This window comes from Amphiura filiformis, chromosome 16 (genome assembly GCF_039555335.1).
Source record: "Amphiura filiformis chromosome 16, Afil_fr2py, whole genome shotgun sequence".
NCBI lineage: Eukaryota > Metazoa > Echinodermata > Ophiuroidea > Amphilepidida > Amphiuridae > Amphiura > Amphiura filiformis.
The window spans coordinates 63087969-63112843 of record NC_092643.1 but is presented as its reverse complement, the minus strand read 5'-3'; the positions used below and the strand labels follow the sequence as shown (position 1 = coordinate 63112843).

Sequence of the window (24875 nt, the reverse complement as noted above, 5' to 3'; positions counted from 1 at the left end):
GCCTTACGAGCTCATTCATGGCTAGAGTCTTTTGTTTTTAAATGTGACCAATAAGCTACTTGACCAAACAAAAGTTTGATGCAGTCGCTTACACGTGCCCTACTTTTGACCCATTGATACACATGTCCCTTATTTAAGCGACAAGACGCTGTTGGAGCAGTAACCAATCAGACGTTTGCGTTGAGTAAATCTGAGGAAATTTTCAAACTTCATTTCGCAAACTCTCTAATGTCTCCCGTTTGTGAACCTTGACCATTTCCCTAGTAGACAGAGTGGAAAAGGAATGCAGACTACACACATATCTTTCAGAGGAATAATGTATTTATTGTATAATCATTTGTTTGTTTTAACATAACAATTACTGTACTGGTCAGGAAATGACCATTTCCAATCAACAAAAGCTGTTACACTGTTAAAAAAGCTGGGTAATTTTTTTACATAATGTTGAACCAACTAAACTGACCTCAAAAAGAAACTTATAATTTTTTACAAGGTCATATTTTAAAATCCTGTCCATAAAAATGAACAAAAATTACACACAGGATTACTTCAATACTCTACTCTAAACACATGTCTGTAACCAAGCAGTTGTCCAACTGACACAAAAGCAAAATGCACTGACACGAAACAGCTTCCTGGACCACATTCACAGGCGAATAATTGGAACCCAGCAAAAGAAATCTGTGAGAATACGTACAATATCCATACACAGGAACAGGGCTGCTTCTGCTTTTCACAAACTTTCTTCAAGAAACAGGTCTTGTTCCACATGATTCTGCTTACTCACAGATTTCTTGTGTTGGGTGCCAATTGTTGGGCTGTGAATGTGGTCCAGGAAGCTGTTCCATGTCAGTGCATTTTGCTGTTGTGTCAGTTGGACAACTGTTTGGTTACTGACCATTGTTTAGAGTAGAGTATTGAAGTAATATGACCTTGTGAAAAATATTCTTTTTGAGGCCAGTTTATAACCAACTCAACTCTTTGAATATTTTGTGTTATTTCACTGAAATATTTTTAAAAATCAGTTCAATTGTGAATTGGGATATTTCAAAAATATGTTTTCTATCAACTTTACTGTTCAGGAATTTTTCCCTAGAGTAAGTTGATATTCTATCTAGAGTCCATTTGGCTTCCTCAAGACAGTAGTGTCTGTGTGTAATGCTGTGTACCTGTAGGGTGCAATCACTCCACACTGCATCGCCTGCAATAGATCACTGCCTTTGATCATGCATATATCACACATGGATGCTGTCACGTGGAAGCCAATACATGTTTTGATTTCTTGCAGTTGCACCACCACAAGCATGCTGACACACCACCCTTGTATGTGTACATGAATTTCATGCCCGCGATTTGATACTGCAACCAGCATAATATACATATATGTCACTACTGAACTTGAGGTGAATCAAAGTTAAGTTTGGTATGTGAAGGACATACCAAGATGTACAGAATATGTTTTCTAGTAATCTTTTGATATCTTGAGAAAATGTGTGAAATTAGTTTGGTATACAAAGGATATGCCCAAACTGTGTTTATTAGTAATCTTTTGATATCTTGGGGAAATGTCTAAAATTAGTTTGGTATACAAAGGATATGCCCAAACTGTGTTTATTAGTAATCTTTTGATATCTTAAGGAAATACCTGATACCCAGACCTGATATTACTTTGGTATCAAAATGACATGCACAAAATATGCTTTCTAGTAATCTTGTACCTGGTTTGATATCCAAACCCCCAAGTACATGTGCATGTATCAGGTTTTCTTGTAATCTTCTGAAATTAGTTTGTATCCAATGGATATGCACAAAATTTGTTTTCTAATCAACTTTTGATTATCTTGATGAATAAAAGCCAGATTAGTTTGGTATGCAAAGGATATGCAAAATCTTTTGATATCTTGAGAATAATCTAAGACAATTAGTTTGGTATCCAGAGGATAACCAGGTGTGTTCTAGTAAAATAAAAGTCTTTTGGGGGGAAATGTATATTTTCAATACAAAAGGTGCATATTTTCAAATGATGGACGGCTTTTCCTCCCAGCTACCTACACTTTAAGTACATATCATTAGATTTAAAAAGTTTACTTCAAGGACTGTTAAATGTCAAAAATATCAGTTTTAAAAATTTGCCATAACATTTGTATTATATCGCTAATTTCAAAAAATTAAAATTATTTGAGAACAGAAGGACATTCATTGTATTCAGAATACAATTTGGTGTGTCTTGATGTGTGCTCATGTCCCACAAGAAATACTGTGCAAATGTCGCAAATGACTTAATTGTGTTCAATATTAGTTATAAATTATATATTTTGTAGTGTTTTGCATCCCCAGGATATCTATTGTATATCAAGTAGATTTCATTATTCTGTAGAATTGATATCAATTATGTTGAGATCAAAACCAAGCATGTGGCACTTTTGATATTTAGATACATTTACTGTTTATATATTTCAACAACGACATCTTTTACATTTTTGTTGTATTTGAAGCCTTATATTGCTAAGTACAATTTGCAGAAAACAAGTACTCTAGTACATATGATTACATAATGATAATGATAATTAATTATTTCTTACAAAATCATAACAACACAGTTATGGGTAGGTAAACACACAATATTATTTCTATTCCTACAAACTTGGTATTATTCATAGCTTTAGGTACTAAGCAAACCCATGTTAACTCTTTGTGTGTTGTCTTGCAGAGCAATAGAACTTTTTATGTGCAATAAAGTTCGATAGGCTGTTAAAGTCAATATTACATGTGCTACAATGTTTGGCTGGTGGCTGTTGAATAACCCTGCTTCGTCCTGACAAATTTGCTCCTGACGTCACTCGAAAATGCCCGCTAGTCTGTAATCTGGTATCAGCAGCAACTGTTGTGATGCTGCGAGCAGCTGCAATTAATGAGTCACTACATATGGTTGTAACTGTAACTGCACTTGGTATGATATTATGCTGAGAATTTGATTTTTCAACATTGTCAGAACACATGGGTGAATTACCATCTTTCTCATCTTTTATAGTTACATGTGCAGAAATCACAGTACTTTGGTTGTTGGATACAATACAGGATGTCAGCCCTGTGTTGTTCTCTTTATTGTTAGGTCCATTTCCATTGTGACATGATGCTGACATTTCGGATTCATCTTCACATTTTATTTTGGTTAACAATTGTTTATTGGTATCTTGGTTTGAATTATGCTCTTCTTCTGTTCGCTTCTTTTCCAATAATTGTTCATTATTTGATGCAGCATGTGATGACATTCCACAGTAGGACCTATCAACATATTCCTGCTTGATAACAACTCCATTTGTCTCCTCTTTACCTACTTCCAAGCAAACTTTCAATACTGATTCATTTTTACATCTTTTGCTTGGAGGACCTTCCACATCCACCATATTTGTCCTATTGTCATTTGACACATTCTGTTCTGGACTACTTCTTTTCTGCGCTAAATTGCTTTGATTAGCACCATTTTTACAAGAGTGGCGTCGCACTTGTTTGGATGTGGCAAAGTACTGCTCACATCCTTTACAAAACAATGAGTCTCTTTGTGGGGTAGCATGTCCACTTGGTGTAATAGAATTATCATCACCTCTATGTATTTCTGGTATTGCAGGAACAGGCACAACTTTGGGGATATTGATCACAGGCTGTGGTGAATTACTTACATTTCTAGCAGCGCAATAGAATTTCTGATGTACATCAAGAGATTCAAATTTCATGAAAGAAACGGTACAAGCTGGGCAAGAATATGGCCTTGGAATCTGCTTAGACAGTTCCAGTGAAGCATTATGGCTTCCTCTAGGTCTTTGAGGCAACATTGTATCATTCAGTTTCACTGCCTCATCTTTGTCAATGTTTTGTTCATCAGCAGAGCCATGTTTTCTGCTGGATTCATCAGACGTCATTTGTTCTCTATCATCTGGAGATTCATATTGTTTTGCTGGAGATTTAAATTTCAGTCCCAGCAAATTGGTATCAGAGATACTTGGATCAATTTCTTTGGGTTCACTTTTTTGATCAATTTTGTCTTCTCTAAAGCTACTAATAGTAGCTTCATCCTCCTTGGTTCCAGTCTCCGAAGAAGTTGCAGATTTGGCAGTTGAGATCTTTTCACTTAGCGTCTTCTCTTGTTCTTGCTTAATAACCATAGGAGCAGGGTCTACTGAGTCGGCAGCACCTTTCCCATCTGAATCCCCTATCTCAGCATGTGAGATATGATTATTTACTTCAGAATGATTGGAACTGGTTGGCTGTTCAGAATCGGATTGGGCTTTATTTTCAGATTCTCCCTCTCTATTCATATGTGGACCACTTGCCTGACTTGTGGAACATGTCACATTTTGTCTGTAGCTCATCTCTATCTGTCGTCCTCTCAAATGACGACTTGCACAATAGTACTGTTTGTGTGCTAAGAGGCTTTCATACTTATTGAACACAATGTCACATTTCTTGCATTCATTGAGCTGTTCTATTTGAGGGGGGGGGGTGATCGTAGATTGCTTTGTGCCATACTGGCCAGATCTATAACAGCTGCTGTCTGACTACCTTCTCCCATACTTCTTGGAGGTGTATCAGCCATCCTTGATGTTGATGAAGAAGCTTCAGGACTTGATCTGGATGTCTTCACACTTAAATCCAAAGGTTTTTCTTCTTCTGCAAGAGCAGCTGAAGCCACACTAGTGACTGGCAGAGATGGCACTATGTCATCTCTTCTTATACCAGCTGCTGCTGGAAAAGGAACAGCTACCAACAACACTGGAGCACCTTGTTGTGTTACACCACTCAGAACTGAGCCGGACGGGATGAGGTAAGGTTGTGGAGATGTAATAATGGGAGATGAGCTTTGAGATGAAACAGGAGGTCTTGGCCCATGCAGTTGTACCATTGTTGGTAGAGGACTTAGTGTTGAACGGCTACTGCAACTGCTGTTAGTACGTGGTGGCTCATCTATTTTTGATGAAACTGCAATATTCGAATTATTGCTACTTGAGCTTCTACCTGATTTTGGAGAAGTTGGTGTCTCGGAGTTAATCTGTGGATGGGTTTCACTTGGCTCTTCAGATGGTCTTGTGTTTGCCACTGGTGTAGTGTGTACAACAGTTGTCTGAGATGGCAGATCTGGTGACATCTGAGAATGTCTACCAGCACAATAGAATTGTTTGTGAGCTACAAAGTTCTGTCTTGACATGAAGACAATATTGCACTCATGGCACTTGTTTGCAGCTGCTTCCACTTGATCTAGCTTTGGACTCACAATCCTTGTCACATTTGGGAAAGCTCCAGGTGTAACTTTTGTAGATGGTATCTTCAAAACAGGTAAGCGATGTTGATTCATGTGAGCTTCATATGTGAGCTTCTCTGATGTCTCATACTTGCACTGCCCACAGGAATACTGATGTTCAGAACCGCCTTCAGATGCTGCTGGTATTTGCTTCTCAGCCTCCATAGATTGATCTCTTTCATCATCAGCATCATCATCATCCCTCACTGGTGGAGTGGTTCTATTGTTTGACCCAGATGGAACATCTTGATTTTCTATAGTTTCAGTTTTGATTGATTTATTTGAGTCAGAAACTTGTCCAGAATGGGGAGTATCCTGATTGATTTTATTGTCAGATTTGTTTCCTTCACTTTCGGACAACTTAATTTTGTTCGTATTAGGATTCCCATCAACCCTGAAGGTCAAAACACCAGCAGAAGGCCCTTGAATGCCACCATTTGGTTCCGGTGAATCACCCACACTTCTTACAAAATACTTCACATGTGTGAAGACATGAACCTTCAGCTTAGCCAGATTCGGAGCGATGAAATTACAGAATTTGCAGAGGTTTACAGTCTCGTCACAGTGCAGCAGAAGCATGTGACTTTCGCAGTTGGTGTGATTGGTGAAAGACGACTGACAAAGTTGACAAAGGTATGTTCCTAGTGTCTTCTCTTCTGTGGTACTATTAGATGGAGGGGTGCTGCTCCTTATTTGATAGGGTACCTCTTTAACTTGTTTTGGTGTTCTGTTTCTTCTTTTGATGACAGTGTTTGCACCTGGTGGTACTCGCCTCATGGAGGCTGGTAAAGGCTGGGTTGCTGTGGTTGGGCAGTAGTAGGTTCTGTGAGCTTCCAGATTGTCAGGATTGCGGAATTCAATGCAACAGTGCTGGCAATTGTATGGTGGACCTGCAGATGGGAAATAAAAAAGAATAAGAAAAAATATAAGGTTAGATAAAGTTTATCTGATAAACAAAATTATACAAAATATCTGATATAGTTTATGTAATTTATTTAGCATATTGATGAAACTATTGTAAAACTAGTAACTCCAAACAAGCCATAATTTTTAAGGTATGTGTAGTTTAAACTTCATACATGAAAATGGTAATGTCTTTGACTGGGGTAGATGCAATGAGTATTCTGAAATAAAATGCTTGAGAAATTATTGTCATTAAAATGCAAATGTTGGACAAAGTATCCAAGGTGACAATTTGACACCCATGGGGTTAATTGTGACCTTTAACCTTGTATGTACTTCTGCCTTTATTACAATGTCCCTGATTGGTTTATTACATAATACAATCATCCTAGTAACCAATCAAAACAGAGCTTTTAGATCTCATGTCAATCCCCTTCAGCTCTACTTATTATTAGTCTTACCATATCTCTAATTAGCCCAATTCATATACCCTCTCTGCTACCAATCAATTACATTTTTAGAGTTTCAGCTCTCCCAGAAATAGGCTATTTATTTAAGGCAGCCATATGGATGGGGCTGCAAACTCTGTTTACCATACCCACATTCAAATTAGAAGCAAGGCATTCATATCCAGAGGAGCACACTCCAAAAGTTTCCCTCTGTGTGCCTTTAGTGCATACTTGATTCAACTGATAGCTGAGGAGCATTCACTGTTCGATATGGTATAATTTGCCACTTTCATAAACCATTAGTGTTGACTGCATATGGATCATGTACAGTGATTTATTTTTTCAGGATATGTAGAATGCTTTTGGAAACATGATACTGACATCCAAGAGGGCACGCTTACTACTCTTTGATCTGTAAATTCAATATCCTAAACCAAGACAAGCGTTCTTGTTTCACATTGTCTGGAAATCACTGATGCCTTGCAGAAAAACACTCTCAGAGCCTAGACATAAACTATGTCAATGTATGTAATGAAACTAATCCAGACAAATATATTACTTAGTATATATGTTTATATCACTATACTTTCATATCACAATAATAATAACTCTTGGCATATCCATGTTGTCAGCTCTGTCAAATGAAGGTAAATTATACCTACATGCTTATTACTGCTATTAATCAGATTTTTGTAAAAGCTCTTCTAATCATTGTTTCAATTATATGGTTGGAATTTGATGAAATAAAATGAAACTGAACTGAACTCTTATTTCTGTCAACAAGAAAGTGCAAAAATGTCAGATGCCATATCTATGTATGTAACACGTATCAGGTCTTCTCTTCTTTGTGGTGAGAGCTAGGTGACCCTTGGTGGCCAAGTATTATCACATCCATGGAACAAGTGTGGCGTAGGAAACAAAGAACAGGGCAGAAGGTGCAGGAAATAGATGAAGGTGCTGTACATTGCGGCTAATAACTATGATGCTTAAAGGATAATGTTGGCCAAGCTTCCTCTGAATGCTTCACAGGATGAAGTGGTAACCAATAAAGCTGGAAGGGCATTCCACATCTGGATGGTATTGGGGAAGAATGTGTGTTGGTACACCAAGATGGAATCACAAATCTCTTGCACTCTACTACGCTTGCAAAGTTATTCTTAAATTTACATCAATGGGCTATTCCAGTTGATACACCCCCTATGGAAGACATGGCTTTATTCTTCCACACATTGAGTGTGAATTTCAAATGGGGTTACCTGAGTGGGTGACTTCATTTGAAATCTACACCCCCTGTGTGGAAGAATACAGGTAATTTCTTCCATTGGTGTATGGATTTTTAACTGGAATAGCCCAATGGGGCACCCACACTGTTGTAATTGAGGGTGCACCAGGGGCCAAACACAGTGTCTGAGGGAGCACTCTGAAATCTGGTTCCCATTCATGGACATCTGTATACTGCCACACACATCCCTATGCAATATTACATTCCTGCTTTAGATCATCCCCTTCCAAAAATACTGCCGATATGTGATTTTGTTTTAAATTCCACTGGCCATCTATTTTATATAAACAACTTCTGATTTGTTCAGCTACATATCTCAAATGATTCCCTATAACTTTTGGGGTTCCACATACCCTACCTACTCTGCTCAGCAGTTGGTACTCCCAAGACTCTGACAATGCTAGTTATACATAGTTAGTAGTTGGGTCTCACTTATTTTCTTCAACTTAAACTTTTCAAAGATTTCTTGATAACCTGTACACAGCAAGAGGAGTACATCACTACAACAATACCTGTACTTTTACATTGGGCTACTTAAAATATCAAACTTATCAACCAAATGTAAAGTAATTAATGAAACTCTTCAAACCCACTAACAAATACTAAAAGCAGCACACTTAAGCTTCAAACATCAAAAGCAAATCCAGTAATTTCAATCCCCTAGTTCATTGAACAGTGTAAAGAGTGCTCAGCAATATTGTACCATATTACTCAAAATCTGGAAATAGATGTCATATGAATTAAGAATGGATTGCATACACCATTGTGTTTTGTGTAATTACGTACAGAATTTTTCACAATTCTGAGGACTTGAGACATTGCTAAGATTTTTATCTACCAGTATTTACATCAAATGTATTACTATATATATATATATACAATTTATATCTGCAGTTTTGTTTTGTTTGGTTTTGGTTTGGCATGTCAAAGTCCACTGGCAAAATTGGTACAAATTACACCATTACGAATATTGCTAACAGTGAATACATTAATGGTGGTGACGAAAGTACACCAAAATCCCTAAGAGATTTGACTGAATCTTTTATACAGAACAGTTTACGAGAGTGTATTACTGGTGTGATTTTATCAATATTGTATGAAAGTATATAGACAAATCGTTACTAGTGCAGGTGTGGTGGTTGGGGAACTTATATAATTGCCTCTGTTACATTAGGTCCTGGGTTCATTCCCCACTGGTATACTATATTTAGCTGTTATATTTGTATCTGCTTACTTTATTCTTTTAATCTACGAAATTGGAAGAACTACTTAGAAAAAGTTTGAATTTAATCGGTACCACATATAGATTCAATTGAATTCCAACATTCGTTTTCCCTGTGGTACATTTAGATTTGGATAACTGAACCAACTATCATTAATTAATCTATCACCCAGCATTTTGTATAGTGCCAATATCTATGAAAAACATGAAATAAAGCTTTTAAATACTAAATATATCATCACCAAAATACAGCCAATAAAATTAATATATCCTACATAAGCCAGATAAATGATTGTACTGATTGCATATATTTTCTTTAGAGTATCTCTAATCACTAATAGTAAAGATGCCCAGTTATAGGATAGTGGCTCTTGAGTGTACTGGAGTTACACTGTTACTATTGGCACCATCTCGAGATGATTTTCAAGATGAACAATAGTGTCAAATATAAGCAAGTGCCCTCAATTATCTGTGCTATATTGCTTATAAACGATGCTTCAACTAAAATTTGAGATAACGGTTGCAATATTTGCGTTATTAAATTTGATTATGTAACAAAGTCCATTTATTTTACCTTGCCAACAAAATGGTTTTATTATCTTCTGGAGCCTATAGGCTGATAAATTAATCTCTGAAAAATATATCTGTATTGACGAATCACTTAACCAAAATGGATAACTATTTCAAGGTCATTTCAATTTAATTAAAAATATATTTCTAACATAGATTCAAAATTAAATTACCCCATAGGCCATTAACTCCAGACACATTTGAAAATTAACCATTTGTGTGTACAAAATTTGCACATACTCTAGTTCAAATAAATATTTGATTAAATTTTAATCAAATAAAAATAAAAATATTTCATGAAAGCATGAATGTTTACTTTTTATAAATGAACAAGTTTTGAAATAGGAGACATACTTTTATTTACTTTTAACACTAGTTTATATATTATTGAATCAAGCCTAGAAAATGGCTGTGTTCCCTCTGTAGCTGACACAACATTCGACACATGAATAACAAAACTTTTAGTGTGCAAAACAGCGGTATCAGAATTTTTTAAGGTGACATAGCAATGTTTTTCTTGGCCTTATTCCTTTGAAGGCACCATAACAATGTTTTTCTTGGCCTTAATAGATGTTTTATGTTGTTACTTGCATCATGATTTTCTTGCCCCTCTTTTGCATGAGTGGGATGTTGACTGCCCTGATTTTTATCAAACTTTGATGCCACTGTTGTCTGTCTCTCTATTTCTCATACATATACACACCCTCTCTCTCTCTCTCTCTCCTGTCTCGCTGTTTCTTTACAATATCATAAACGAAATGTTATAAACACATTTCACCAAATTAATATCAGCAAGACTTTGATAGTGTAAAAGCAAGCACTATATTAATCAAATTAGTATGTCTTTATATGACATTTGAAAAATGTTCAGACATACAGACACATTTTACCTCACACAATAATCTAAAACATACCAAATGGGCTATTCCAGTTGAAAGCCATACACCCCCTATGGAAGACATGATGTTAATCTCCCACACAGGGAGTATGAATTTCAAATGGCATCACCCATTCAGGTAACCCCATTTTAAATTCACATGTTAAAATGTGGATGATTACGATCATGCCTTCCATAGGGTGTATGGATTTCAACTGGAATAGCCCAATATATTAGAACACTCATATGATGAGCTCTCTGAATGTGGTGTGCATAAAAACTCATACCCGGTAACACGAGGTCAACTTTTAAGTTCTGTAGGTCACTGAACTATGCCACTGTAAATGAGACAATAGTGTTGAAGATAATGATAAAAAACCCACGCCTGCATTCTGTCATCCAACGAGTTAATATGTTGCACAAAATGTATTGGTAAATGCTAACTGAGACATGTGGTGCGTGACTGCATGCTTTATCCATGTTTTACACCTACATTATTGCTAAAAGCTTGCCGGCAATTAGCCTTATATCCGATGTATTAACTTAAGTCAATCCTGCAGCTGCACGTACATGTAACAATTATCAGAGTGACAAGAACATCGATTTTAAAGAATGTGCTATCTCTCTCTTCTCTTTTCTCTCTTCTCTTTCTCTCTATTAAAGATGTTGGAGGGAACATTAAGTTATTATATGACTTAAAGGAACATGCAGAGAGACTCTGTAGGCGCTACAAAATAGTTTGCTAAGATGCTCCAAGAACTGAACGATGAACATAGAAAGGTCAATTTGATCATATAACTCATGCTTTTTGATGAAACACCTCATAAATCCATAACCATACAGTACCTATGATTGGTTATTAATCATCTGAGTCAGGCGCAGATTCAGAGGGTTCTTGTCACTCTGATAAACTTTATCATGTTTATTTTGCCCTGTTTCCCAAATAGAATCACAAAACTTTTGCCTGTGATGGTCTGTACTTAAAAGGGCAAAGACGGTTATTACACTACAGTTCTTCATTATCTGACAGCACATCGGAACACCTGAAGGGGTTGTTATTACATCTCCTATCAATATTAATGAAATTGAAATGTTGAACTTGACACGCAAATTACATGATTGCATATACCTATTAATCTGCCTCTGTAAATTATGAGGAATCACATAGAAGTATGTGATGTAATGAAGCAATAGGCTATTCAATTTAAAATCCATACACCCCTATGGAAGATACATGACCTTGATCTCCCATACAGGGGAAAGGAGTCACTCATTCAGGTAACTCTATTTAAAATCTACACTCCCTGTAGGGAGATTAAGGTCATGTCTTCCATAGGGGTGTATGGATTTCAGCGGAATAGCCCAATTTGGAAGCTGCTTAACCTAATTTTTTAATTGACATTTCAATCTCGTATTTCAATATATTGATTTAACCTGATTTTTTTTCATAGGAATCTTTTACAAAGTATTAAACCCATAACGTAATAACTAGTATGCTGGATACACTAAAAACTAATAACAAATTGAAAATGGCATTTTAAATTAATAACAAAATTTATCATTTGATTTTATCATGCCTGATATTAGTGTCATGTGAAATATGACTTCATTAATCGTGTTAATCAGAGTTGTTATCAAAGCCAAACTATTATACTACCTTGTGCACAATCATCACAAAATAACGATTCTGACTTCCTCTATAATTGAATCATCATTATCCATTTTGTAAAACGATGCACTTTTAAATCATTATGGTTAAAGCATTGAAATTTTAATGTTGCAAATCATTAACAAAAGTTAAGTAATGCATGTTACCGCTAGCCGCATCTTGCATGAGTGCGCTTTGTAATAGGTGGTATAATGCACTTGAGTTCATCTTACACAGAAACCAATTGGTTAGCGAGTTATCAACTAGGTTAATGGCTTCTCCAGCATGCTTCTCAATGGTAAAAATATCTTCCATTTAAATCAAACCTGAGACTTCATACGTCCATGGAGCTGTACTATCACCAGTAAAAACACAGTACACTGTTAAACTTAGTCAAAAAAGGTTTCATTAAAATTAGTCATACAAGATATAATTCAAGAAAACTAATGCTGTAATGTATTTATAATGCTAAAAGAACAGTAATATCATTTCACATTAAATTGTAACATTTCAACATATTTTGATGACTTATAATATTTAATTTGTAAATAATATGAAATTGCATGAATAATGGTGAATTTATGACTTCGCGATTTATCGTGATTTAATTAGTCATTTACGTGCATTTCTAATTGAATGACTAATTAAATTTCGATAAATAATTAGTCATTTAATAAGTTGTAGTGCATATCATAGTGCTACCTGTTTACCATGGATTCTGATTTCAACACCCTTGGTGGGGTTTCTTCTATCCAAATATAAGAGACTATAAAAGTTGTAATATTTGTCCTCTTGACACAAACACTGATTCAGATTAATTAATTGTGGGCGGGAGTAAGATGTATACCTTACGGAAGTAAGATGTATACCTTACTATCTTAAGTAGACAGCAAGGTGCATGCATTGCTATCTATATACAGTAGACAGCAAGTTGTACTCCTTACTATCTACAGTAGACAGCAAGTTGTATACCTTACTATCTACAGTAGATAGCTAGTTGTATACCTTGCTAATACAGTAGACAGCAAGTTGCATGCATTGCTATCTTTGTAATATTTGTCCTCTTGACACACAAACACTGATTCAGATTAATTAATTGTGTTGATGGGAGTAAGATGTATACCTTACGGAAGTAAGATGTATACCTTACTATCTTAAGTAGACAGCAAGGTGCATGCATTGCAATCTATATACAGTAGACAGCAAGTTGTACTCCTTACTATCTACAGTAGACAGCAAGTTGTATACCTTACTATCTACAGTAGATAGCTAGTTGTATACCTTGCTAATACAGTAGACAGCAAGTTGCATGCATTGCTATCTTTGTAATATTTGTCCTCTTGACACACAAACACTGGTTCAGATTAATTAATTGTGTTGACGGAAGTAAGATGTATACCTTACTATCTTAAGTAGACAGCAAGGTGCATGCATTGCTATCTATATACAGTAGACAGCAAGTTGTACTCCTGACTATCTACAGTAGACAGCAAGTTGTATACCTTACTATCTACAGTAGATAGCTAGTTGTATACCTTGCTAATACAGTAGACAGCAAGTTGCATGCATTGCTATCTTTGTAATATTTGTCCTCTTGACACACAAACACTGGTTCAGATTAATTAATTGTGGAGGGGAGTGTGGTTCTACATAGATGGATCTACAGGTTGCAATTTAATGTTCCAAAATAGGCTTAATGGTTCTGTGTAATGGTAATGGCCAACATTCCGAAATATGAAGACACATTAATGTTCCATAATGGACCTTATCGTGGATGCACATAATGATTCTAAGATATTCTGTAACATTACCGTTTCATATAACCTGATATAAATGAATCACGTTCAATTACTGTGCAACTCCTCACTGCATGATGACTGCTTCAATTCCCTTGTTAACATCACCAAGTTGCTCCCATTACATGCATTAAACTTCTGAAATATGCTGCTCATTGAAAGCCCATCTCACTAAATGCACTCAATGATGGGGGAAAAAGTGGGGAATGTGGCTTTATATTTGGGGGTAGTGTTTTTAATGGGACTTGCCCATGTCTTGGATGCTGTTAAAAAGTCACTTGGGAATATATCAAGTGATGTTATGTTACTTTGTTGTATTTGAAAGAATGTATTTTATTAGTCTGATAATATCAATAAAAAGCAAGAGTTGAAAAAAAGAATCTCTTTTCTAAAATGTACTGACAATGCTTGTCTTTATTTGAATGTTTTTTAAATGTAGATTATTGATGATAAAGATGTATTATGATGATGATGATGATGATGGAGAAGATGATGAAGATCTAGATGAAAATGAAGATGGACATGATGATAATGATGTTGATGATGCTGAACAAGAAGAAGATGATGACAATGATGATGATCAAGTTAAGATTCAATCATGCAATGTATAAAATGATTAATAAGACTGGCAATGTCAAGTATCACGAATATGAGTTCAAAACATCATAGATTTAATGCTTTCATCACATAATATCCAACCATAAATATAACGAGAAAATAATGCATGCATCATTTCTAATCATCTAGGATATTCTTTTCACTCCTACCACCATTTGAATTTTTGTGCACACTCATCATTGTCTCATTTTGCCTTCTTCCATTTGCCTACTTACATTTTTGCTGCACATTTTACACCAATTGTAATCAAAATACTTTGCCCTAATCTAATTAGCACCTCCCACAATTTATAAATGGGTTATTCCACTTGAAATCAATACACCCTCTATTGAAGGCATGACCTTAATCTCCCACAAAGGGGGTGTAAATTTCAAATGAAGTCCCCCCATTTAGATAACCTCATTTGAAATTCACACTCAATGTGTAGAAGATTAAGGTTATGTCTTCAACAGGGGGTGTATGGATTTCATCTGTAAATAGCACAATTTATAAAATGTCCCCCACAGGCCAAACCACATGTTTAGATATATTTCTCATCTTTATGATATCTCTTGGCATGCCCTCATTGTTTTTTTAGGTACTACTTGGGTATTTCACATAAATGCTGTCTGCTCTCACCAAGTAAAAGGTAGTATCCGCTAGTAATTGGCAAAGTGAATACTTCATTTTGATTTGGGAAGGAAGACAGCAGAGGATGTTGACATCCTTGACATTCATAGTATACAACCAGCCTGTATAAAGCTTGTTTGTAAAATCAGTATTGAAGGTCTTTGCTTCCACCTTGGGTGTAAAACAATTAGTTAAGCAGAGGAAGCATTTATAAAACTTTTATCTATGCATTTAAGGGGGTGACACTTTTGCATATTGAGTTACGGAAAAACTGAACTAAAACACAGGCCTTGAAGATACACCCCAGGGTAAACTAAAGCTCAAATTTCTCCCAAATTCTTATGTTTATCTATGTTTTCATGCCGCATCTTGATCAGATATTCACAGGAAGCTGTGAATTTCTATTTTATTCATTATCACAATTGCATTAATTTTGCTATTTTGTTATTTCCCCCGTAGGGCATGATTATTTCTTTTGAAAAACAACACCCTCATTAAGGTAATGCCAATGAGCACACCTTTGCTTCAAGCGGAAATCTTGTAATTCAGAGCACAAATTTGATAATTTAAAGGACAATGACTTCTTTGTGAACTATTGTGTAATATGCATTTTTTATGAAAAACAAAATGCTCATTTTTAATTTGTGGGTGTTGGGTTGGTTGCATCATCATTTACAATAGCGAGAGAGAGTTGTCATTGAGTGCACATCACCCCGGTTGGTTTTCTTTCAGTTTTAGGCTGGTAGTAAAAAAAAATGAAAAATAGGTTCTAAGTATAGGATTAAAGCCTTAATGTACGATTTCCATCAAATTTTAATTTTGTTATTCTTTATTCAAAATGTTGAAATAATATTAGTAATAACTATCGGGAAGGGTTGCTGTCCATTTTAAGTTAAAATAACATGGTAAAGTGAAAGAAACCCCACTGATTATTTTGGCCATATAACATGCAGTTCTATGGGAGGACATATTATCATAATTTTTAAATTATGATAATATGTCGAACTTTGCTCTGTTGACCTACAAAGACAACAAATTTGGCCGATTCCATTTTGGTGCAAGTTGGTACATGTGTAAACATTACAAATATGCAAAAAAAATCAGGTTTGAAAAAAATTAACCAATTTCATATTATAAGATCGTACATTATGGCTTTAAGAGAAGATTGAGATTGTGAGATTAACAATATGGTAGCAGGGGGGCATAGTCAGCTTTCTTGGTTAAGGGGGGAAACATCCAACCTTTTTTAGAGAGACTGAACATGTAAAGTGTTTCAGCTTCCAAAAAGGGCTTTATTTGGACAATGTGCACATGTAGCACACAAACTTTTGCTACCGTATTTTACACTATTTTGACCCATCAGCAGAGTGAATTTTGGTTGAGAACAGGGTCCTTGCCCATTTTTCCTTTGCGTTCCTGATTTTCTCTTTCATTTTTTGTCAGGGGCACTTTTATGTGTAATTTTTTGTCAGGGGGTACTCATCCCCCTGTATATACTATTGTATGATAGGGTTGGGATTATGGTTGGCTCCCCCTGAGCACTACCCGCCGATCTAACATTGCCTCTGATTGGTAAATTACATGATATCTTCACTTTAATCACCAATCAGAATGGAGCTTTGCAAATAATTTACCCCAATTTTTTGTTTGGAGAAATTATTCTAACAATGTTGCTGATTGGTCCAATTGATAATTATAAATTATTTTTGGCCAATCGGCAGGTAGTTCTCATGGGCTTAATAAATTGCTCCCAAAACAACAAATGCTATATTTTTATCATTCACATCAGATCAGATAAGGAACACAAACTGGATAAGAGACACAAACCGACAAGCTGACAAACTTATTTTTCCAGGAAATCCTGATAAAAATATCACACTCTGCACTTACGAAGACACTGAGAACTTTACCTGATTGCCCATAGGGCTACTTGAACTTCAACTTGTATATCATCCAAATATACAAACTTGCAAAAAGCACCTTAAGCAAGTATTTTCGTTCTTGTGATAAGTGTGCTGCTTTTTGTCATTTGTAAAAATTCTGATACTTGATAACAATCTTATACTTGGCTTTGTTAAGTATTTATAGATCTGTGCTATGTATAAAATAGGTCAATCTTACTGTTGTAGTTTTTTATACTTTGGATACCCTTGAGTATCTTGCCCAAAAATCATCTTGAAAGGATAATTATGAAGAAAACCTTGTCCCTTGCAGATGGATAATGTACAAGTGGATATACAAGGAACCCTGTACATACTATGGAATTTTCTTCTTTCAACAATGCTCGAACGAAGATTAAAAAGCATTTTTTCCTAATGAGTATGCATGTGTCTTCCTTCAACGAAGATTCAAACTGCTTCTTTCAACAAAGCTAGAAAGGTTGTTTCAATGAAGGAATACTTTGTTCGACAAAGCTATTTTTGTTATGTGTATGTTCGCTTCGTTCAACGAAGAAAAGTTCTCATGTGACAAATGACCCTCGCTAGCTTAGATCAAAGTTCATATGCATCACAGCCGTCTCTATTGCATGCGTCATGGTATCAATCTATCTCGCATTGTATTCAACATTTTCATTGGATTTTACCCATTTAGAATTTGTTTTATTCAGTTATAATTAGTTTGAAAGCAACTCATTATAGCCATGGCCGAGGATACTCGGTGTAAGATGTGGACAGAAGATGAAGAATTGGCCTTAGTGAATGTGTTTATGAACAAGAAATACAAGCAATGAGCTTGAAATAATGCTGTATATCGCTGTATAATAAGCTTTGTTCGATCTTCATTAATTTTCATGAAATGTGTACAGTCTTCGTTCAATCTTCATTCAACGTAATGTGTATGCATACTTAATTAGTTAATCGAGATATACTAATCTTCGTCGAAGCAAGAAATTTTCTAATGTGAACAGGGTCCATGTCCCTCAAACCCTTGCTTGAAGGTGTTAATGATCGATTTTTATTATTACATGTTTTCTAATACTTGTGCTGTAGTTAAAATGAATTAGAACACAAAAGGTTAATATTATCTTATGTCATCTCTTTAAACAGGTTATATTTTGGGTTTTAGTTTAGATAAAAACATTTTAATAACCACAAAATTGCCACAAAAAGTGGAAAGTAGGTTATTCGGGGTTCTGAGGGGATGGCCCCATCGTACCACCACTGCATCAATAGTATGGTCAATATGCAGAGAGAAATCAGAAAAGTGTGGAAATAGTGTGGATCCGTAGCCACTGGTAGTCCCTTTAACAAATTCACTTCCATATGAACCTGTTATATACTTGTTGTAAAATGATCCTAATCTGACCACACTGCAATTTATTTGATTTCAATTGAACATGAAAGAGGAGCTTCATTTTCATCTTACATTACACAAGCATTGAATTAGTACTAATAGAGCCCTGGTGATAGGTTGTGCCAGCTAGGGTGTGATATCAGCCACGAGCCCTGGGCCAGGGCACGGGTTAATTGTACCAGGGATGGATTTACATTTTGCTGGCTCCTGGGCATTGCAACATGATTGCCCCCCTGGCTCTTCAGATCAAATTGTTACACCCCACCCCAAACACTAACCAAAGTTTTTTAAAATAATTCTTGCTTAGAGTTACTCAAGTATCCTCAAATGAATTCAACAGGACAAGTATGTGCAAAATATGCAAAAATTTGCCATTTTAATGCTAAAATGGGGCAAAATATTTAAGACGTGGCCAAAAACTAAGCCAAAGGAAGATGCACCGTTGTATTTACCACTTATTCAAACTTCCTCTTCCTTTTTAATTGAAATTTAACAAAATAAAGTTTCTTATTACTATTATTTTTGTCTTAAAATTTGGGCCCCCCCCCCCCCCCCCAGAGTGTGGCCCCTGGGCCAGAGCCCACAGTGCCCTGTGGTAAACCCGGCCCTGATTGTACTGTTGAAAAATGACCTATACTGTCTGCAGGACCACTGAACCAATTATACTAGGCATGCTTGTATTCATTTGAATGCATGTTTTCTATAATTTGTAGGCTGGATTATTTCAGGTCTTCTTGTCATTTTATTTTAGAATTACTGAACTAACACACATTGAGTTGTGTCACATGATACAAGGCTTCAATTCAAGCATGCCCATGCAAAAATATAGGAATATTCTTATTCAATGGGTGCGTCTTGTAAAGAATTCACGTAATTTGATTGGTTTTCTGGTGTATAATATCTCACAATAGTTGATAGTGATATTAGTCAGGCGCTAGGCGCCACGCAACGGCAATGCACGCTTTGTTGCTCCTTCGCTGCGCCGGCATCCACTACTCAAAATATTGGCCAGCCCATCCATTATGACACGATATTGGATAGGCAAAAGACAAAATCCTATCTTTTATTCTCTAAATATTGAACATTTTGAATGAAACTATAGGACAGTGGAAGTCAGTGGGTATCAGCACAAATCCTGGTATCAGAGACCAGTAACTATCCCAAAAGTCTGCAAGATTCTTAAATTATTCCATGATGCATGCATCAATTTGGAAAGTATAGTGGTATGATGTCTATAAATAATATACTGGTCAACAAATAGAGGTGCAAAGCACACAGAAATTTTAAATTGTACATGAAATTCACTAGCATATGTGAAAAAGTACAAATTATAGGACATTTTGTAACAATATAGGAAAATATACAAAGAATTCAAAAATATAAGAAAATACAAAAATATAAGGTTCAGAATATAAGATATAGTGTTTGAAGATGATTTGTTTTTAAATTTAGATTTCATGCATTCTTGTACATACCAATGATTGTTATCCTCATTTTACAAGAAAGGAACGTTCCCAATCTCATTACTTCCACTTCATTTTACTTCAGTAACAAAATCCATTCTTAATTTTCTCAAAAACAACTGTAACTCTCAAAGATAAAGGAACGTAATAAAAGTTCACCAACGATGAGATACAACTTGCCCCAATCCACCTATTAATATATTAATCCACAGCATGCGTACATAGAGACTATCTCTCCCCCATCTCAACTAATTTAAAATAAATCTTAAATCCTACCATGTTTCCCCTCAGCTACCCACTCAATCTAATTTAAAGAATTTCTTAAATCATTGCATGTTTTCCTCTCACAGATAACTCAACTAATTTACAAGAATTTCTTAAATCTATCCTAATAATGATTCCCCCTCACCTCCAAATGAACTAATTCAAGAGAATGTCTTAACCTCATGATGAACTAAGAACCTAAACAAAGTAAATGGTCTATTCCAGTTGAAATCCATACACCCCCTATGAAAGACATACACTCAATTTCCCACATAGGGGTGTGTGAATTTCAAATGGGGGCTACCTGAATGGTTGACTCAATTTGAAATGTACACCTTTGTATGGTAGATTAAGGTCATATCTTCCGCAGGGGGTGTATGGATTTCAACTGGAATAGCCCATTGCTAGACTTCTAACTGTTTTACTAACATCATTCCATGTTTGGTTATCTTAATGCTTCCCCCTTAAGGCACTAAGAAGTGTTCATAGAATATTGGGCTATTCCAGTTGAAATCCATACACCCCCTCCTATGGAAGACATGAGCTTCATCTCCCATACAGGGGTGTAGATTTCAAATGGAGTCACCCATTCAGGTAACTCCATTTGAAATCACCACCCCCTGTGTGGAAGATTAAGGCCATGTCTTCCATAGGGGGTGTATGGATTTCAACTGGAATAGCCCATTTTGTAAATCATGACTGAATATTAAATTTGGAAAGGGCATTTAAAATATGCTTCCCACAACCCATCCCTACAGGTCTTTTTCCTGTGATGTCACATAATTAATAAACATAACATGCAAGCCACACATGTTTAGACCTAAAATTGTTTGTGTAAATTTCCACTTTGGCTTTGTTGACTAAAAAAACCTCTTTAGTGTCTTATTTTGATCCTACAAAGTGCAAAGGAAACAAAAATATTTAATGTTATGTGAAAATCAATCATTCATTTTGTTTTTATCATATTCGTTAAAATGATATATAAGTTGCGAAAACAGATAAAGAGGGTGAAAGCTGTAGTTTTTGAATGTCCCTTGTAGCAAAAAAACAACCAAGGGGATGAGGTTTGTGGTCTAAAAAGATCTTTTTTAAATCTTGGCAGTTCAAATTGATGTGTTTTAATGTGATATTAATGTAAAATCTCACAAACAAATGAAGTTATAAAATAATAAAATAGCTGAGAAAACATGAATTTTGCGGTTCTCGACCTGCGCTGTTCTCGACGCAAAGCGTCAGCCGCAATGCCTCCACCTTGACGCCCATCATTTTAACTGGTGCAATTTCACTTGACCCAAAAATGACCTTCACATTCTTTGTCTCACTAAGGTGGCTGTTCCCACCAAATTTCATGAACCTGCAGCAGTCTATGGCGATTTGACCCCGAATGACCCCAAAATGACCTTGACATTTTTGGCTTGTTTCAATGGTCATCCCCACAAAATTTCATGAACCTGCGACAATCTATGGCAATTTGACCTTGGATGACCTTGGATGACCCCAAAATGACCTTGACATTTTTTTCTTCCTACAGTAGTCGTTCCCACCAAATTTCATGAACCTGCAACAAGATATGGCCATTTGACCCCGGATGACCCCAAATGACCTCACAATGACCTTGCGATTATGCAAATTTTGCGCTGAAAAGCAAATCATGTCAAGAACCTCTGGCTGTGCTACTTTCTGCCAAGTTTCATCACTGTAGCTCGTACAGATCTCCAAATAATCTGTGCACAAGGTTATTTTGCTTGATATGCATAAATTATGCAAATTAGGTACTTAATTACCATATTTTTGACAAAAACCTGCTAAAATTTGGAGACCCCCAATTGCCACCCCTCCACTAAATTGCATCACTACGCCTTACCAGTTCCGAGAAATTGCACTCACAAGCTCGGACGGACGGACAGACGGACGGACAGACGGATGGGCGGACGGATGGGCGGACGGACGGACAACCAGGAAACATAATACCTCCGGTGGAGGCATAAAAATATGGACAACTGCAAGATGCAGCAGAAAATCAAATTTGCTGCTAGGATGCCAGACAATCAGAGCATAGACCCTGGAAGATCAGAGTTAGCAGTAAGTCCTGACTTAAGTTTCATCTGAAGCATTTTTGCCTTAAGCATGAAGCACCCATCATTATTCATATAAGATCAACAGAATAGTGAACTAGATATGGGGACAAATTAGTGTGGTAAATGTCAACTATGTGTGATACTTTTCTGAAAATAGTGATGAGAGATTCTAGGGCTATCTACACACAAGGGTACATATGCATCATGTTGAGACTTCTGTGGACAGTGGCCTAGATTGCATGTCGTCTGAAGCATGTGGGATGACAGGAGCCATATTTTTTGTCAGTTTTAACCATTTAACTAAAGAAACTGCAGTGTATTTCTTAATATTAATACATTGATCTTATAAGAAATGAGTCAAGGAAGCCAACAATATCATAAACATTTGCTTGAGTCTTGCAGTTCTGGACTGAATGCCAATGATATGCCCAAAATTTTAAGAAAAAGTTGATGCTCATTTCTAGCTGAAAATTTGGTGCATGTGGCTTTGAAAAGAGCTGTTTAAAGCTGATGCTCATTTCCCGCTGAAGATTTGGTGCATGTGGCTCTGAAAAGAGCTGTTTGAAATTGATGCTCGATCATTTCCAGCTGAAGAATTGGTGCATGTGGCTCTGAAAAGAGCCGTTCAAGTGGACTGCTTATTGTCCACAGAAAGGTCGGTGACTCTAATAAGTGTGATTTAAAACAAAACTACGGCACAACACAATGTGGAAGAATCTGCAAAATTCTGTCACAGGAGTGCAGCATATTAAGTATGTGATAGCTTGCTTTTATAATCTGACAATACAAAGCCTGGAACTAGATCTTTTGAGTTTAAGACCTCGTTCGTTGAAATTGTTCAAGAAATAAGACACGACTATCCAAAAATTAACCCAACGAAGGTGCCAATTTAAAAGTTGTAGTTTGCTCGTATGCATGCCCTATTGATTTGTACACAAAGGGTTCGTGAACAAGAGAACTAGCGCCATGCTTCCATTGATTGACACGTTGAAACTAGCATCGTGCTTTCTTTGATAAGAACACAAAAGTGCAACTTTTGATTTCGTTTCTTCATTAGGTTTTCGATCACTGTTTCTTTTATTTTCAACCAATTTCAACAAGTAAGGTCTTAAATCAGAACTAAAGAGTACAGGTATTGGCTGCTTGTTTTAATTTTGACATATTTGTCTTTATTTAGGATATACAGGGGTTAACACAACTGGTACCTTAATTCTTTGGTTTACTGTAGGCCTATATATTGCTATTTTGTAAATGTAAATAATTCATGTCCTGTAATGAAACACATACTTAAGAGATTTATATGAAACCACTTTGTATGTGAAACTAGGCTTACGTTCATATGAAACCCAGGCTTTATTTTCTTTATCTGGGTCACAAATTGACCACTACCCAGTACCATCATATCAGTTGACCACATTGTCCAATTCTAACCAAATCCCTAGACTTCATTAGGTCAATATTAACGAAGTTTTTTAATAAGTCGATCCAGTCGAGGGATGTAGGCAACATTTGCTGGGGATAGTATCTTCAGGTGATCATCTGTAATGTGATACTAAGCAGCCATGCATACATATTTATCTGTGAACTGAAGTTTCATCTAAATAAAGGCTAACAGCTTGGTTCAAATATCTTGTAAGTTTCATGACTCGACTCCAGACACACAGACACAGAATGTGATAGTGATGAAGTAACAGTGACCTTAGCAATGAAGATGAATATGGGTGAGGGGATCGAGGCTGGATGATGATAATGATGCTGATGGAGGAGGAGGAAGAAAACAGGAAGATGAGGAGGAAAAGGAGGAGGAGGAAGAAGACAGAGGAGGAGACGGATGAAGATCATGGATGATAAAGGATGGATAATGATGGAGGAAGATGGGGAAGAAAATAGGGAGGAGGTGATCAAGGAGGAAGAAAATGATGTTGATGATAATTGTGGTCATGATGATGATGATGATGAATGATGATGATGATGTGAAATATATGGAGGAGGATGTAGGAAGATGAAGATAATATAGAAGATGATCAAAATGAAGATGATGATAATGATGATGTTGATGATGATGATGATCATCATAAGATAATGATAATGATAACGATGACGATGACGATGACGATGATGATGATGATGTGAAATATATGGAGGATGATGGAGGAAAATAGAGGAGGATGTAGAGAGATGAAGATAATATAGAAGATGATCAAAATGAAGATGATGATGATGATGATGATGATGATGATGATGATGATGATGATGATGATGATGATGATGAAGATGAAGATGATATAGATGATGATAATGGAAAACAAAAGAATGAACTGTGAAAACAAAAAGGGGAAAAAGTAACACAGCATAAATGGCAGCACTTGAAACCTGTGATCATGTACGTTGAAAGCCCCAAGCAAAGTAACTTTCACCTCCTTTATTTTGACAGAAATTAAATCACATTGGTCATGCCAAGCTTCAGCTAGCCTCCGGTGACTGCGTCCAGGGGACTGTGTATATG

At 36.1% G+C, this 24875-nt stretch overlaps 1 protein-coding gene across 1 annotated transcript in view; it reads right to left on the bottom strand.

Moving 5' to 3' along the window:
* Nucleotides 1–331: 331 nt before the first annotated feature.
* LOC140136324 (uncharacterized) overlaps nt 332–24875 on the bottom strand; it is a 201552-nt gene continuing 177008 nt past the window's right edge. The window contains 2 exon segments of the mRNA XM_072158051.1: nt 332–4496; nt 4499–6186. Coding sequence (XP_072014152.1) covers nt 2685–4496; nt 4499–6186 — 3500 coding nt within the window. The 3' untranslated portion in view covers nt 332–2684.